Below are 15,747 nucleotides of genomic sequence, written 5' to 3'. Positions count from 1 at the left end.
AGGTTGGACAAAACTACCTGTGACACTTAAATCACTCAAGTCCTCATTTGTGTGACCTCAAGCTATCTGTGCCTATAGAAGCAGCTGACTAATGAGATTGGTGACTACAGAGCTGGTAACTCTCCACTTCACACTTCAGTAGTATTTTCTGATGTAGTATCTTCTGATGAAAAGACGCTTGTGACCTTTTTCTGTTATGGAGAAGAATCTTGTCGTTTATGATAGCCCTAAGCATTTGCCAATACCCATGTCCCAGGCTTCAGTAAATCCTCTCTACTTATCTCATGACATCCCGATTGAAGCATCATCTTTCAGAATAGCTGCAAACAAACATTTTGAAGGTTCACACTACGGAGGCAGAAGCGTGCACTGGTACCTCCTGGCAGTTGTTCAGGCAGATGTAGTCACAGCCAGGATATGATTATTCTGCTTTGAATATATGCATTCAGCCCTCAGCCACAGTAGCCTGTTTTTTCTTCTGGGGCAATACCTAATGCCGGATTTCCTCCACTTGAAATCAGAGCAAAGGGAGGACAGGCAGCACCGCCTCTCAGTTGCCCGTCTCCTCTCTACAGTAATAATCCTCTTTCGGTGCTGTGTGACACAGTTAGCATGGCAGCTACAGCAGCCTAAGTGCTTTTTATTTGCACTGCTGAGGGCTAAGGTTTCGAGCCCGCTAATGCTGAGTGACAGAATTGGTTTTTAGCTTTTTCCTCTTAAGTAAAACATTCTAGGAAATTGCATAACCTCCTTTGATCCTCTTGATAACTGGAATTTAAGGTTGCAAAGCCACCCCTTGAAAAGTTAGTCAAAGCCAACTGCTTACTGTTGAGCAAGCAGCCTGATTTGCTTTTTTGTGCTATGTGCTATGATCTAGCCCTGAATTATATAAATTACAGATGTTCTTCTTCCTCCAGGTCCATTCATCCTTTAATGCAGAATAAAGATAGAAAAGGGCCGAAGTAAGGTTGTGCATGCACTGCCACATGTCCTACCTTTTGGATCTTGGTTATGCCAAGGAAACAGTTTTCCCTTGCTCTGTTTTGAAAATTGCATAGAATCCTTCAGCTCTGACCTGTTAGCACAGCTACAACCAAAGCCATCAGAAGGCATTACCCTCTGATGTCCTTTCAACAGCGTATGTAAAATATGCTTCCTCTCCATTAATTTCGCACGTGGGAAATCTTCATCTGCTGTCACAGAGGTAGCATTCTTCACAGAAGCTCAGGACCAGAGAGGTATGAAGGCTGAGCTCCTGCCTCATGTACTGGTCCCTTCAGGTGATTCAGATTAAAAAACAAAAGACAACAAAACAAAACAAGAAATAGAGGAGACATCAGCAACTCAGCATACATGAATTTGGCCTGTTTTGCAAGAGTGAAAATGGGATAAGCCCAAACACACAGGCTGCACAAATCCATCCTTAATGCGTTGTTTCAAGGTGCTGAAGTAACTGCTTTCATCTAATCAGTTTCAGAATCTTTTTTTTTCAAAATTTCTTTTAGAATGAGGCAGATGTTGTATTTGGGGCAACAAATCATAATGACATGCAGCACATCAATTAAATTGAAGCCCTTAGGTGGAACCAAGTCGATGGCTGCCCATTTTTAATGTGCTATGATGCATGGGAGACCTCCTACTAGGCTCTTAGAGGGCAGGTTAATACTTACCAGCTTAAAGTCAAGTAGGGTTGCAACCTGCTCTTTTTCATGTAAATAAAGCCCACTTTTTATCTACTTGCCAGTTACTAATGTCGTCTTTGTTCTTGAAACTCTTCATATGGAAAGTGAATGGTACCTGAACTGGATGCTGCTAAACATGCCAGTACAGCACTTGTGTCCTGAATGAAGAAAATGTCAAATTCCCCCCCAAACAACAAAACTCCAAAGAGTATCAAGAATGATTTACAGTTCAGGGGTAGCAAGCCTTCTTGTCGCTTTTTCGTCCATTTTCTCCATGGGACAGCATGCTGTTCAGGCAAATCACGATTCCTGCTCGCCTAGGTGCAGGAGCCCAGCTGATGCAGGCAGGGATGGGTTACATGCTTAGCATGCGGGAGAAAGGGATGAAGGGGAGCGAGTCACTGAGATGAGGCTGGATTTTGGCAAAGGATGAAGTCTCTCTCTGGCTGAAGGGTGGTCACCCCACTTCTGTGTTTCAGTCTTCTCAACTGTTATGTGGGCATAATAATCTTTCAGTGTCTTTTGGACACACAAGGCTTCATGCTTATCCTCACGGACAGAGCTTTACATGCCTTCCACAGACAGGGTTTGCAGGTCTAAGGTGAAACAATAATAAGCCCTTGAGAACTGGTAAATTAGAAGACCAGAACTGGGGGGAAAAGCCACCCTCTCTCAATACAGATATTTAATGATGTCATTGGGTTGAAATTTTCCCATTCGAAACGCAGGCCCTTAGTGAGAATCTCCAGGAAAGCTGAACCTAGAAAGCCCAACAATTCCAGGGTCTCTCTGGGATGGACAGACGGGTTTGTATCATCAAGCGTATGGTCAATGCAGAACCAGTTTAGGAGCCTGAAAACCAATGCTGCTTTACTGCTTTTCACTGCCTATTGCAGAGCATGCTGTATGAGGCGCTCCCTGGCTGAGCAAGGGGAGCAGAAGCGGGCACAGCAGCCGATAGCCTTGTTATCAGTGGCAGAAATTAACTTCGAGTCTATGAGTATTCCTCAAGAGGAAACAAAAACTGCAACAAATCATCCATAAAATGCAGTCAAAAAGGACTTCGTTTAATTAGTGATATGTAAAGACTTTTGCATAGAAAAAAGGTTAACAAAGTAATGCATAAAAGACCGACTAGGTACAGTATTTTTAAAACAAATATTTTAAAGTATATTTTGCATAATGTTTAACATTCTCAATGCTTATTGCTTTCTCCACACAGCAGAGAAATCAAGTGCATAATAATACATGCTGTGTTTTATTTTTATTTTTATTTTTTTTTACATAAAATCTCTAGTTCTTGAATGGATGTATTAAAATACTTAGGTTATTTTAAGTCACTGTAATAAAAAATGAAAGCAAACCATTTTATGCAGCACTAGTTGTCTGGGTATTGACAAAATAATTTACTGACATACCCTTTAATACATTCATTTTGGTTTGGAATCAAACCCACATTACAATGTTGGCGTGCTAATAGCCAATTTAAAAACTGTCCCTACCGTAACTTCATTCATACCCAGAGTGATCGTTCTCCCTGTAGTTGATAGTGAAAAGAAGAGGGATCTTGCACAGAATCGGCTAAAAGTAGATGTCCAAGTACAACTAAATAAGTTAATTTGAACTCTTGCAATACCAAGTCTCTTGTATTGGCATGAATCAACCGTAGCCAAGTGTGCACACTTTCAATAGGTGGTTACTTCTGGGTGCATGACAAATTCACCGTTTGTGCAGATATGAGCTAGCACCATATTTAAGTCATAAAAAATGGTGCCTCAAGGCTCACAGGCAGTGCTGAAACATTCATTAATCCCAGCACTGATAAGATAATTGCTTTTACCAATGCTATGCTAGATGTCACAATTTGGCAAGTCTGTACAAAGAAAGTGAACTAAGGAAGCGAGAACTAGGCCTGTCAAACTGAACATTCTTCCTCGGCAATCTTTTGGCTAAAAAACCCCTCTCCCCTTCAAGAGCATGCTCTTCCCTGGAAAGATATCCAAGTCCTGAAGTTGAATGCAGGATCTCCCCTCTTTCTCATACCATTTCCATATCTGTGCAATGTTATTTGTTTTAGCAGAACACACATATATATAGGTTTTTTTATTATTACTTTTTTCAATGTCAGGCACTTATGAAACTCAAACTCTTTTTCTAGCCTGGGGAGACCTGGTAGGTGCGATCCCCCACCTCTCTGCCAAACAAGGATGCATAGCTGGAGAATTATTAGTTCTAGTGTCTACGTATTTCCCAGGAAACCTCTACATGCAGGTATGGTCTCGCTGCTTCTGAAAGCCATTGCTGCTCCCTCAAGGTGCCTCCAGTGAAACAAACCAAGAAGAAGAAGATACCATCCCATGTCCTGTCCGACGCCTGAAACGAGGATAGCTGTGCTGTTCCTCGGTGGGCTTACTGGCACCTCTCAGGCCCTTTGGGTGAAGGCGGCCCCTCGGCCGGGCTGAGCAGGAAGGACACGCTGGAGTCCCAGAGGCTCGTGTGCGGGTGTGGGTGTGCACGTGGGGGTGTGTGGATGTGCACATATGTGTGTGCTGAGGGAGAGGAGGGATCCAGACCCGGAAGGGACGGGGGGCCTTAAAAGGCTCCAACTTCAGTCCCCCAGGGTCGGTAGGGTTTAGTGCTGCCCCCGCTGCCAGCCTGCTGAGGGCCGGCGGTGGCTGATACGGCCAATGGAGGGGTGATGGCTGTTGCTGCTGCCACGGCGGCGGCGGCCGCGCTGGGGGGAAGCATGGGGAAGGCGCCGGTGAAGGAGAGGGGGAAGCTCTGGGCAGCGGCCGTGGCTGCCGCTGCCGCGGCGTGAACGGTAGCCGAGAGGGACAAGAGGGAGGTAGAGAGAGGGGGGACGCAGGGAGCAACGCTGCCAGCGGAGGGGACTCTGAGGGCGGCATCGGCATGGGCGAAGGTGGCCGTGAGCAGGGCAGAGCCATGGGGGGGCACGTCCGAAGAGAGTCTGCATGGGGTGGCGTCGGAGCCGTGGAGTCCGTTTGGCTGCAGCAAAGCAGCAGGGAGGTGGTGAAAAGCGGCTGCCCAGTGGTGAGGGTGCAAGGGGTGGTGGTGGTGGGCCATGGAGGAGGTCATGGCGGCGGCTTCCCTCTGAGAGGCACAGGTGCTCAGGTGAGACACGAGTCTAACACGCAGTGGGTCAGATGTGTCCAGACCTTCCACTGAAGTCAGGTACCTCGCGACTTCTGTCAAGCATTCCCGGAAGCCAATGCTTATGAAATCCATGGCCAGGGAATGAGCGTCAAAATAACCTGCAAGGAGAGGGCAAAAGAGGCGCTGAGTGTTGAGCAGCTTCCCAGCGACGTTAGGTGACACGGCTAACCCAGTCCTCACTCGGCCGCCAGACCTCCCATTTACAGGTTAAGATTTGCAACGTGAAAAGTTTGTTCTCTGACCTGTAAATTATTTGTGTGACCGTCCCTGTAATGCAATAGGCTGCATTTGTTTTCACAGACAATATACAAATGAAAAGAATTAAGTCCGTAAGTACTCGTGATACTTAAAAAGATATATGATGCCTCTCCTGAAATTCCTCAGCAAGCTGCTGCAGTGCAGTATTGACCCTGCGCGTGCGTGTGTGTGAACCAGACGTTTATCCACACAAAGAAACAGGCTAGAGATCAGAGAGTTTGCATGTACTACCCTGCCTTTTCTTCCCTACGCTGGAATTCCTAGTAACGCCCTCCAACTATTTCTCGACACTGTGAGATAGTTGTTGTAACTGCTGCCGGGGTCCCATCTACTTCACAGAGTCATTAAGACAATATGACATACGGTGTTATTTAACTACAAACTAAAAACATCTTGTCATGACTCTGCACACACACAATAAAAAGCTTTACTGAGAAAACGTTTTATGTAATGCCATTGCTAATTTGGAGATGGAAGACTGACAGTCATATGGCCCATGAGGTTATTTCAACAAACAGCAACTGGAGCTCCACAGGATTGGGATAAAAAAGCATTTGAAAAAAATAATTGTCTTATTAAATGCACATGAAAAGATATTCCCTTTCTAAAAGGGTCTAGCATCAAATCTAGTGCTTAAGTTGCAGCTTGTCACCTACAAAAACCTATTCCAGTTTTTGGAATTTTCCTATTTTAGTTTAAAAGCAGCCTCTTTGGGGGAATAATGTTCTATCCACTCCCAGGCTGGCACAGTGTTTTTTTCTCTTGCTTTCAGTGAAAATTTTTAGGTATTTGTGACTATGATGTGTGTTTAGTGTATAAAGATCAAGTACCCTTATCTGGAGGAATGTGGCAGCAATATCTGCATTAGGCCTTACACTCTCTGGCATGAAATAGTCTCAGTCTTTCTGAAAAATGCTAGCACCTCAGATAGTTGTTTTCACTTTTATCAACTTTCAAGCAAGGAAAGAGCCTTTCTGTTGCTGCATGCCCGTATTATAGAATTAACTTGGGCACATTTATAGACGTTGCCCCAAATCCCCTGCCTGCTATATACCCCTTCTTGCCAGATTACGACAGCGATTTTGACGCAGGCTGCCTTGCTCATCTGAGGCTGTACGAAACCTGAGAGAAACGCTGGCTTGGCCAGCAGATCAGCGAGCACAAGGGGTCAAGGACTTGTCTCAGCAAGCACTGACTCCTCGCAGCTTTTTTCTTGCCAGGTCCACTGCGACCAAGCAATCTGTGGAAATGCCACGGTTTGCGTGAACTCCTGAGAAACAAACGGCAGGCAGGCCAGCGGTGGCAAGCTGGCAGGGTACCTGCTCGGGTGCCAGCCAGCCTGGCACGGGGGCCGCCTCCGCGCCGGAGGCTCCAGGACCTCTGCTGGCTTCAGAGGGGCTGACGCGCAGCCAAAGCCGCCTCCCGGCTCTGGCCATGAGTCAGCCTGCCTGGGAGTCCTGAGCGCACATGGCTCAAGCCAGGGCTTCCCGGCCTCCTTCCCTCCGGACCGGAGGAGACGTGGGGGATGTGGTTGTCACCAGCTTCCCCTCAGTCTGAGGTGCTGGCTCTGTGACGAGCCGTCCCAAAGCCCTGGTGATCCTGGCTCCCTCTCAGTCTCCTATGGTGGCCAGGACATGAAAACAGGGGGGAGATGAGAGCTGGGGCTCCCAGGCTCCATTATGTTTTGATTTTGATGGTTATCTTTTCCAGGTTTCCCCTTTGCTGCCTTCCCCCTTCTGAGAGAGACTTAAACACGTCGTTTCTTGTTTCTTTCCAAAACCCAAGAACATCCTACACCACCACCCACATGCATACATGCCGGTGTTTTGTAGCGAATGGGAAGTCTCATTTTTCCTTCAGCTATGCTGGTAACCCACCTGCTCTGCACACAGGACACTGGCTAAGTCATCTGAGCTATATTAACCCATGTTGCTGTCCCAGGTGTCAGTCACCCAAGCTAAATTTGCAGTGAAGCTGCAGTAAAACAACACCGAGGCCCCACTGTTGCCAGATTACTCTTCCCCTGTGCCTGCATGCAGGGTCAGCGAAAAGCCCTGGCCCCAGGCCAAAATAATAACTCAACTTGAACAGGAGACCATTGCCCGCACCTGCGTCAGGGCAGCGGAAACACGGAGCCCGCGCAGGACCTCAGAGGCGGCAGCCTGCCTGGGCGGGCAGCTCTGAAAAGCAGAGAAGGGACGGCAGCCACATCGGGTTTTCTTCTGCCATGCCCACCGCGCACGCAGAGCAGCGGACACAGAGCAGCAGCTGACTCCACCCTGGCTTTCCTAGCCCCGGGCATTCCCCATCGTGGGTGTCCTCCGTTTCTGCGTGACAAGGAAGAGGACGAGCTCTCCCCAGCGCTCAACGCAGGGGAGCATAAGGATATCAGGACCCATTTCTCCCTGCTGCTTTTTGTCCATAGGAAAAATGATGGAACTCATTTTATTGCTGATCAAAAAAAGTTTCTGGCTCAGAAGATGAGTTACAAAGTGGGAATAACGACACTTGCAAATAAAACAAATGTCTGCCTTAAAAACACCCTAAGAAAATTTTATTTAAAGCTCTTTCTTAGGTTGCAAAGTAAAACATTAAGCAAGCAGGAAACGCAGGCTTAAACTTTGCCCAGTACTAACTCACAAACCTCTTTTCCTTAAAGTTTCTTAATCCGCACAGTGAGATTACTCTTATCTCTGGGTCAGAAGGAGAAGATAAAGTCATAGTATTCATGAAGCAGTTGGGTATTATATTGATGTGCCACCTGCTATGGATGGCGAGTAACCAAGGGGGCTGTGTATGGCGTGTGGCGGCTGCGGTTGCCTACCCAGCAGCAGTGGGCTCACACGGGTGTAAGTTGGCATTGCCTCTCCCTGCACCTCAACGCTTCATCCTTCCCTGCATTGGCCTCGGGCAGCCACAGGCATGCCAGTGTCAGCCGGGGCACAGAGAGGCATGGCAGCAGACTGAGGAAGAGACCACAGAACCTGGGACTGCTGACAAAACCCAGCTTGTCCAGCTGCAGCTGGAGGCCAGGGCTCTGCTGACGCCTCCCTCTGCCCGGCAGCTCCCATCCCAGGCACTTTGTCCCCTGCCCCACTATCTGGGCCACCCAACCTGACCCAGTTATAAGACATCTCCCACATACCCTTTTTGGGCAGGGAGGCAGGGGAAGGAGGGTTGACCTCCTGGCCCTCCCTCTGTTGGTGCAGACATTAGAGGGGTGGGAGCTGCTGCAGCTTTTAAGAGGAACGACGTGCAGCATGAGGTAGGGGGTCAGGTTGGGATAGCCAAGCTGCACGTCGCGTGTGGAGGATGAAGCAAAACAATCACTGCTTCCCTCAGCAGCTGAGCCCTGATCGCTCCGTGCACCATGTGAGACAGAGCTTGTGGAAAGCCAGCACGCAACCACGCAATTAAAGATGGCACCATTACGCACACACGCAGAGGATGTGAATTCAAATTGCAAAAGCACGATCAGTTCTGGTGTTTTGTAACTTTCAGGAGTGTAGCTTTACCAACTATAATAGTGCTTTTAAAAGGTCATTTTTAGATATAAAAACTAACAGGTTTTTTTAGATTTCATTTGGCACGTTTTCCAAGGAATCAAAAGGTGTATCTGTTATATGAGGGGCAATAAAATCCCTTTCACCTCTTACAGAACATGCTACCCATAAATTTTAAGCTTAAATGGACTCCTAGCAAAGGCCCGTTAACACCTAGAAAATACATAGGTCAGCTCAGCGTTAATTCTCAGAAATAACACCAGCTTTCGACATGCTTTCCTATAACCATCTGTTGTTAAGCATGCACTGATTATCAGCTGAATTCTGTAATCGCTGCAAGGTACAGAGAGGAGCAGTAATTCAGGCATGGGCTAAAAACTTTTGAGTTTAATCAAAAAAGGAAGAGAGAGAGCAGCAGCCGCCTCTTTCCTAGCCTTTACCTATGTGGCAGAACAGGTCAATGAAAAACCGGCTGGTTTCCATTGCAACAATTTGAACCATAATCACAGTTGATGGCAAGGGATGTGGGACCGTGCTTACAGGAGGCCAGCAAGTTTTTCACTCCAAATAAGTTCCAAAATCATGACTATACAGAATACCTCGTGGGTGGCTGAATCATTTGGCCTCCAGCCTCAGGACTGTCAGCTTGCACAAGTGAGGTACGCTCGCCTCCCGGCAGCTGGCTGATCTAGTGGGTCAGCCAGTGCAGCCCCTGCGTCACGCCAGCACCCACTAACAGGGAGCTACCCACATGTCTGGCACACAAATATAGCATATAAATACGAGTGCAGAGAGCACTCCTAGCCCTCCACCTGTCTGCTTTATCAGATACTTGGAGCTCCACAGAGCAAGACTAGGTTTTGTTCTGGTAAATGAGATGGTCTAACCTGGCATTTAGAAGTCTTTCCAGAACAAAGAAAATACATAAACAATAATGAAAGTTCCCCTCCATCCACTTCCTTCAGTATAGCTGCTGGATAATGAGGTTTAGCATCGGTTTTGTGCTACACAATTGTTGCCACAAACCTCCTGTTTATGTTTGCTGTTTGTGTATTTGTTTTGTCTCCCTGTGCAGATTTCAGTCCTCTTTGGAAACCCCAAACAAATCTCTGACTGGGCTGCCTGTGAATGAAGCCTTTACTCCCACAGTGTTATGAAAGCAAACACAAGCCCAGGGTCAAGTGCTTCTTTTGTCCCACTAGTTCTTTCCCACGAGTTCAATCCTGCCATTAGCATTGATTTCCACTCCTTTAATCTGGAAACGCCTATTGCAGCTCCTTAAAGAACTTTTTTTTGCTGAGATATCCCCAAATATTAGAAAAGAAACCGTCATCTCCTTACCTTTACCTCCCGTCGCCTGCAGCATCTTCAGATGATCCACTGTCATTTGCAGTATTTCCGCTTTTTCTAATTTGGCAGATCCCTTTGAGATAAGAAACTCATATAAATACAGGCTTACAACTACGAGAAACTTTAATTCGATATACTTTCCACTGAGCTCAGCCTTATGGTTTCAATTTCCCCTATCATCAGAACATTCTCGGCTTAATTCTTTTGTGAGCATCTGCCTCCCAGACTTTGTCTAAGGACTAATGCCGTCCGTCTCCTGTCTAGCAGGACAAGCAGCAGCAGCAGCAGAATTTTGCTTTATTAGGGGTATAGGTCAGCATAGCCCTGGTCTTGAAGAGAGCATAGAGGTGACATCTTCACGAAATGAGAGAAATACGTAACTTTCTGGACTTTCTTTTTGACAACAAACACAAATGAAGAGCTGGCAGGACAGGTCTGGACAGTTGCCGACGAAGACCCTGCTGCAACATTTTTTTTCTGCTTTTACCAGTAGGTGTCCCTGTGGACGCACACCGAGGACTATCCCTCTGTCTTAATCGTCTATTGATTTTCCACATGTCATTTGGCTGCCGAAATTTCTATTATCATTCTCAACAGAAAAAACAACCGTGCAGTCTACTGTATTTTAAGTCAGCAAGAGGCCTAGTTTGCAGGCACTGTGAAAAAGGGTTTAGCTTCTTTGTCAGTAAAAATCTTTTCTGTTACTGAGGGTGGCTCACAGAGCTACAACAGATGCTGGAAAAGTATAAAATACAACTTGAAAGGTAGTAGTAAAATATTAATCTATAAATTAGACTATTTTGCATGGTAGCATTCCCTTGAATACCTGGAGCACGCCCAGATGACTGAGCTTACCACGCAAACATTATTCCAGTGCAAGAGATCATCCCTTGCATCAGTTAAAACCAGGGCCACACAAGCTTTGGCCACCGGTGGATTGCACCCTGCAAGCCAAATTTTTCTCTTACTTATCATCCGGGCCGCCTCACTGCCGTCGGCTGTCCTGCAGCCTCAGCCGGCTTCGCCCAGGTTGCACGTGTGCAAGTTAGGTAAGGCTTACAGCCTCCTCCGTGGCCCCGCAAGGCCAGCGCTAATCTCTGCGAGGGATTCTGGAGAGCAGAGCTGCAATTCGGGGAGTGAGAAGAGGGAGGAGGGAAGGAGGAGGAAGCGAAACTAAACCTCCAACTTGGAAACTTTGGTGAGCTGAATGTCAAGGAGCTGGAAAAGGACTGATGACTTCGTCCTTGGCATATTGCAGAAAAATGGTAGGGCTTCCTGAACAAAATACAGTGCGCGCTCATTTTTACACCAATACATTTTTTTCGATCCACTTACTGCTTTCGGCGCTTTCCTTGTACAAAGGTTGGTGCGTGTGTGCATTTTTGGTCAGAATCCCCCATTTTACATGCGACTACATCCTGTACTTTTCTCAGACTTCATCTTTTCCATAGACACAGTACAAGCCGTCTCAGTGAGAGTGACTAATAGCTAAAAACTGCATGGCGCTGGGTAATTTCCAAAGGCTCTGTAGGACTTGTTTTATAATGTTTGTGGTTTTCAAGAAGTAAACAATAAAACGGGACAAACAAATTTTGCCTCTTGCCCCTGTTTATCTCACTGAAAATACCTCTGTCACTCCATTTTGCCAGAGCCTGCGGAAGGGCACAGTTACAACTACTGGTTATTAAAAGTGTATTGCAGGTGACACAAGTGATGCTCTCACCATGATTACAATATGTAAATTTTCTTTTTATTTTTTGTTCAGGCCAGGCATGTAACAGGCCTAATACGGTGCGATGCTTGCCACGCAGTTACCTCTGACATGCAGCACATCGCAATCCTGCTCTCGAATTTTACTTTCTGTTTATTTTACTACTACAAGGAAGTCGGGTTCTTTATTTTCAGTTAGTTCCTTTTTATTGAAATGTAGTGTCAATTGCACATATCCATAGATCTTCAGATACCCCTAGTAAAACAGGAACAAGGCTAAATATTGAATCAACACCCTCCCCCCAAAAATAGAAATCAGGATATGGGGAAAATAAATAAATAATGTAATTTGAATGGCATAAACAAAATGCCCTTTTTTAGAGGACAGATTACATTCTAAGCTTTTGGTCTGTAATTTCATGCCCAAGGAGCTGACCCACAGTTAGCTGCATCCCTCCAGCCTTCCCACTGAATACTCTCTCACTGAAAGCCTTTGAACATACCACTGACTTCACTAGCTCACATGACATGGGCCTATTCCTTCTCTTAATGCCCTGGTTCTACAGCGTCATTTTAAAATGTGAATAATCCAGACTGTCTGTTTCCTTTTCAGGAAGCTGGACTGATTAGTTTGCAACTGAAATTATACATCAAAAAAATAAAGGTTTCTTAAAGTAATGGCAAAGGAGATTAAATCTTTAGAGAGAAGGCTAACTGACATACAGGTTTGTGGGAGTTGTGTTGAGTTTGGTTTTTTTTTAAAAATATGGAGTAAAGCGCATTTTTAACAAAACCACTACTGGAATTCATAGAAAGAACAGAGGCAACATGAACACAGTTACCCTTAAGGGGAAAAACAAGCCAAAGAATGGAAATGTTTTTCAGCCTTATAATGAATTATGTTTCTAGTAGTTTCGCCACAAGAAAGCATTTTATTGAAATGCCTGCCTTGTGCCAGATCAGGACACATACAATATTATTTTAATGAGTTTTACAAGAGAACGAACATTGCCAGATGAGATACAGAATTAAGAAAAAAAAAAGAGCTTACTTGTTTTTCGAAAGCAGTTGGCACAAGCCGCCTCAGCTCTGATAAACTGTTATTTATACGATCACGGCGCCTTTTCTCTATAATCTATTCCCAAAAAAACCAAAACACATGAAGTTGATAAAAAACATTGAAGGGCAAAATCACAGCACACATGCAAATTGTCATATGGGAAAAGAATTAATCACAACATACCCCTCTTCTTTTCTTTCTGGCCATAATCTGAGATGTTGTTGTTGGGGAATTTGATCGAATGACAGAACTATGACTTTGCCTGTGAAACAATAAAAGTATGTCAGGTGTTGCACAACTTAACACTGCTCTTTGAAGACACCAGGTCACCACATTAAGTATGCATAGTCTCTTTCAGTGCATAGAAGATGTTGCACTGCACAGTATTTTTAGAGAGACAGAGATTTCATGTTTGATTGCCCCAGCATATGTTTCGAATTGACAGAACACTGTTGGAAGTAAAGTCCCCTTCTGAAGACAGCTCGCCACCCAGCTCAGCTGATTTTGTTTTCATTGCATATAAAGCCCTGTCTACCAAATACATGCTGATAATCCTAGTCCAAAACCAGGTGAACTATCTCTATACGCTACCAGCATTGCAAAGTACCTGTATCTGATGCCACAACGTCTGCCTGGCCTCTAGGTTTTGCCATTCCTGCCCATTGGTACACAAGTGAATAGATGCTCAAGTACAAAGCCAGTTTGTCCAGCCCCGGTCTGTTGCGCTGTTCCGCATGAGGAACAGAATTGGAAATCCACTTTTAAAACTATACTACCAGCAAGTACAAAAAGGCTTTATTTCATCACGAGAGAGCAAAAAAAAACCACTAGCTGCTGATACTCGTTTAGCCACTGGTGTGGATGAGACGGGGCTTCGGTGCACGTGCCTCTAAATTGGGAAGACCAGCTCTGAAGAGCAGCGCGGGCCCGGCAGGGGTCTGTCCCTGCGGGGCTCACAGTCCGGCCATCCTTGGGCGACCACCCCAGCTCGCCTGGGGCTGGCACGCAGGGCTCGCTGAAGTGACCATTCAACCACAGCGGATCCCTGCTTACATTCCACAGCTTGTTTCCCACTGGCGCGGATTCCCTTCGGTCGCCCGGCCTGCTCAGGAGCTATTTTGGAAAAGACCTAACTGAAGATGGCAAATTAAGCGGAGCTAATGAACCGCAGCCCGGTGGCTCTCAAGCCACCACTTGAGCGCTCCGCTGAATTTCGAGGCTCGGGCAGCTAGTCCGTGGGCCACATTCGCGGGGGGGCTCTCCACAAGCTGCTAGCTGACCTGGAGGGGGGACAAAATCGCCCCCCGCTTTGCCCTCGGGGTGCCGCCGCGCCCCCTCCCCCCCGAGGGGGAGGCCGGGCTTCCCCTCGCTCTGCCCCATACCGGGGCGCACCCCCGGGGGGGGCCCCCACTTACCCCGAGTAGTTGTTCTCACTCCCCACGTCTATAGTCTCGTCCATGTCGCTGTCTGAGGTAGTTTCCTCGCAAGGCCGCTTCATCGTGGGCACAGGACGCGGCGCAGCTTATAGCCGGCGTGGGGGGCAGAGATAAATAAATCCGGGGTGGGGGGTGGGGGGTGTGCTCCGGCAGGGCTGGGCTCGGCTGGGCTCAGCTCCGCACCGCCAGCAGAGCTCAGCCTCTCTGAGGCGCGTTCCCACGCCGCGGCACGGCCTCAAGCCCGACGGCCCGCCCCCGGCACGGCGCGGCGCGGCGCGGCACGGCACGGCCCGCCCCGCGGGGGGGCCCGGCCCGCAGGCGCGGCGCGGAGGGGCGGGCGGGGGCACGGCACGGCAGCCCCTGGCCCCCGGGGAGCGGAGCGGGGCGGATGGCCCCGGAACGGGGCTGGGGGGGTGGTGGTGGTGGATGCGTGTGCCGGGCTCCAGGGCAGCCCGCGGGCTCGCCCCCCGGGGGGAAGAAATGGGATCTGCCTGCCAGTCCTCCCATGCCGCTGGAGGGGGGGGTGGTGGTGGGTGGCGGGGGGCGGCCCCGCTATCCCACCCGGCATTTTGGGGTGGCCGTGCTGCCCCCCCGGCCCCTCAGCCCCGAGCCGGATCAGCACCCCCCCGCCCCGCCCCGTCCCGCAAAGCCCCCGGCGGTGCCGGGCAGCCCTGGGCGCCGCTACCGGGGTGCCGCGGGGTGTCTTGTAGGAAACAGGAGCGCGGGCTCAGGGGTGGTGTAAATCCCGGGAAAGGTACAAATAATCCCGGGAAGGGTGTGAAGCCCGGCCCGGCCCGGCCCGGCCCGCAGGTCTCCCACGGGCGCGCCGAGGAGCAGCGGGCACTCGCGGGGACGGGAGCCAAGCACGGCGATAATCCCGGCTGGAAAGGACTCGGGGGAAGCTTAGCGGCTCGGTTACTGGCGGATCTGTAACAGGCGGGTTTATTTTGCTTTTGTTTGGGATTTTTTTTCCCCTCCCTCTGTTTGATTTGTGTTTTCTAATTCCTGATTCCTGACAAAATACATTCGGGGCGGTATGTTCCCCGCTATACACTCCGCAGAAATTTAATCCTTCGCCTTCGGTGACTATCCCCCTCAGCCCGGCCCCCCTCCCTCCCCTGTGCCACCTTCCTGGGGACGTTTTTCTCCCTCCCCAGCCGCAGGGACGCCGGCCGAGAGGGGACCGGGGAGGGTCGGCGCGTTGCGGCTCCGGCAGCAGCCCGGGCACCGCCGTGTAATCGTGACTCTCGTGGGGTGACGTACGGAGCTGCGGGTCGCTCGGCAGCCCCGGAGGACTTACGGGCAAGCGAGGAGGCGATGGGGCTTGTCCCCGCCGAGCGGTACCGGGCAAGCCCCATCGCCTCCCCGCCCGGTGCAGCGGGTGCCCGGGCTCCGGGGAAGGCGGAGGGAGCACCTGCCGGAGAGAGAAGCACGGAGAGCAATCAGCGGGATGGCCGCAAAACGGTGGAGCGGCGAGGAGTCTCCCCGTCGGGGCGGGTTGGCCCAGCGACCCTCACCGAGGCGCCGGGGCCGCCGTGCCCTCTCCTCTCGGGGTTTGCCGGGAGGCACGATGC

The 15,747-nt window shown here is 48.9% G+C and overlaps 1 protein-coding gene across 1 annotated transcript; it reads right to left on the bottom strand.

Annotated features, from left to right (window-relative positions):
• Window positions 1-2,731: 2,731 nt before the first annotated feature.
• Window positions 2,732-14,430, bottom strand: HEY2 (hes related family bHLH transcription factor with YRPW motif 2). Its single transcript, XM_075087561.1, has 5 exons — window positions 14,153-14,430; window positions 12,921-12,999; window positions 12,729-12,812; window positions 9,959-10,040; window positions 2,732-4,954 (listed from the first exon to the last, which is right to left on the bottom strand). The coding sequence occupies exons 1-5, from the start codon at window positions 14,233-14,235 to the stop codon at window positions 4,275-4,277; spliced, it is 1,008 nt and encodes a 335-aa protein (XP_074943662.1). The 5' UTR covers window positions 14,236-14,430; the 3' UTR covers window positions 2,732-4,274.
• Between the last annotated feature and the right edge of the window lie 1,317 nt (window positions 14,431-15,747).

The sequence above is a fragment of the Phalacrocorax aristotelis genome, chromosome 3, assembly GCF_949628215.1.
Source record: "Phalacrocorax aristotelis chromosome 3, bGulAri2.1, whole genome shotgun sequence".
Lineage (NCBI taxonomy): Eukaryota > Metazoa > Chordata > Aves > Suliformes > Phalacrocoracidae > Phalacrocorax > Phalacrocorax aristotelis.
The sequence above is the reverse complement of the archived record's forward strand: the minus strand, read 5'-3'. Positions and strand labels throughout refer to the sequence as shown.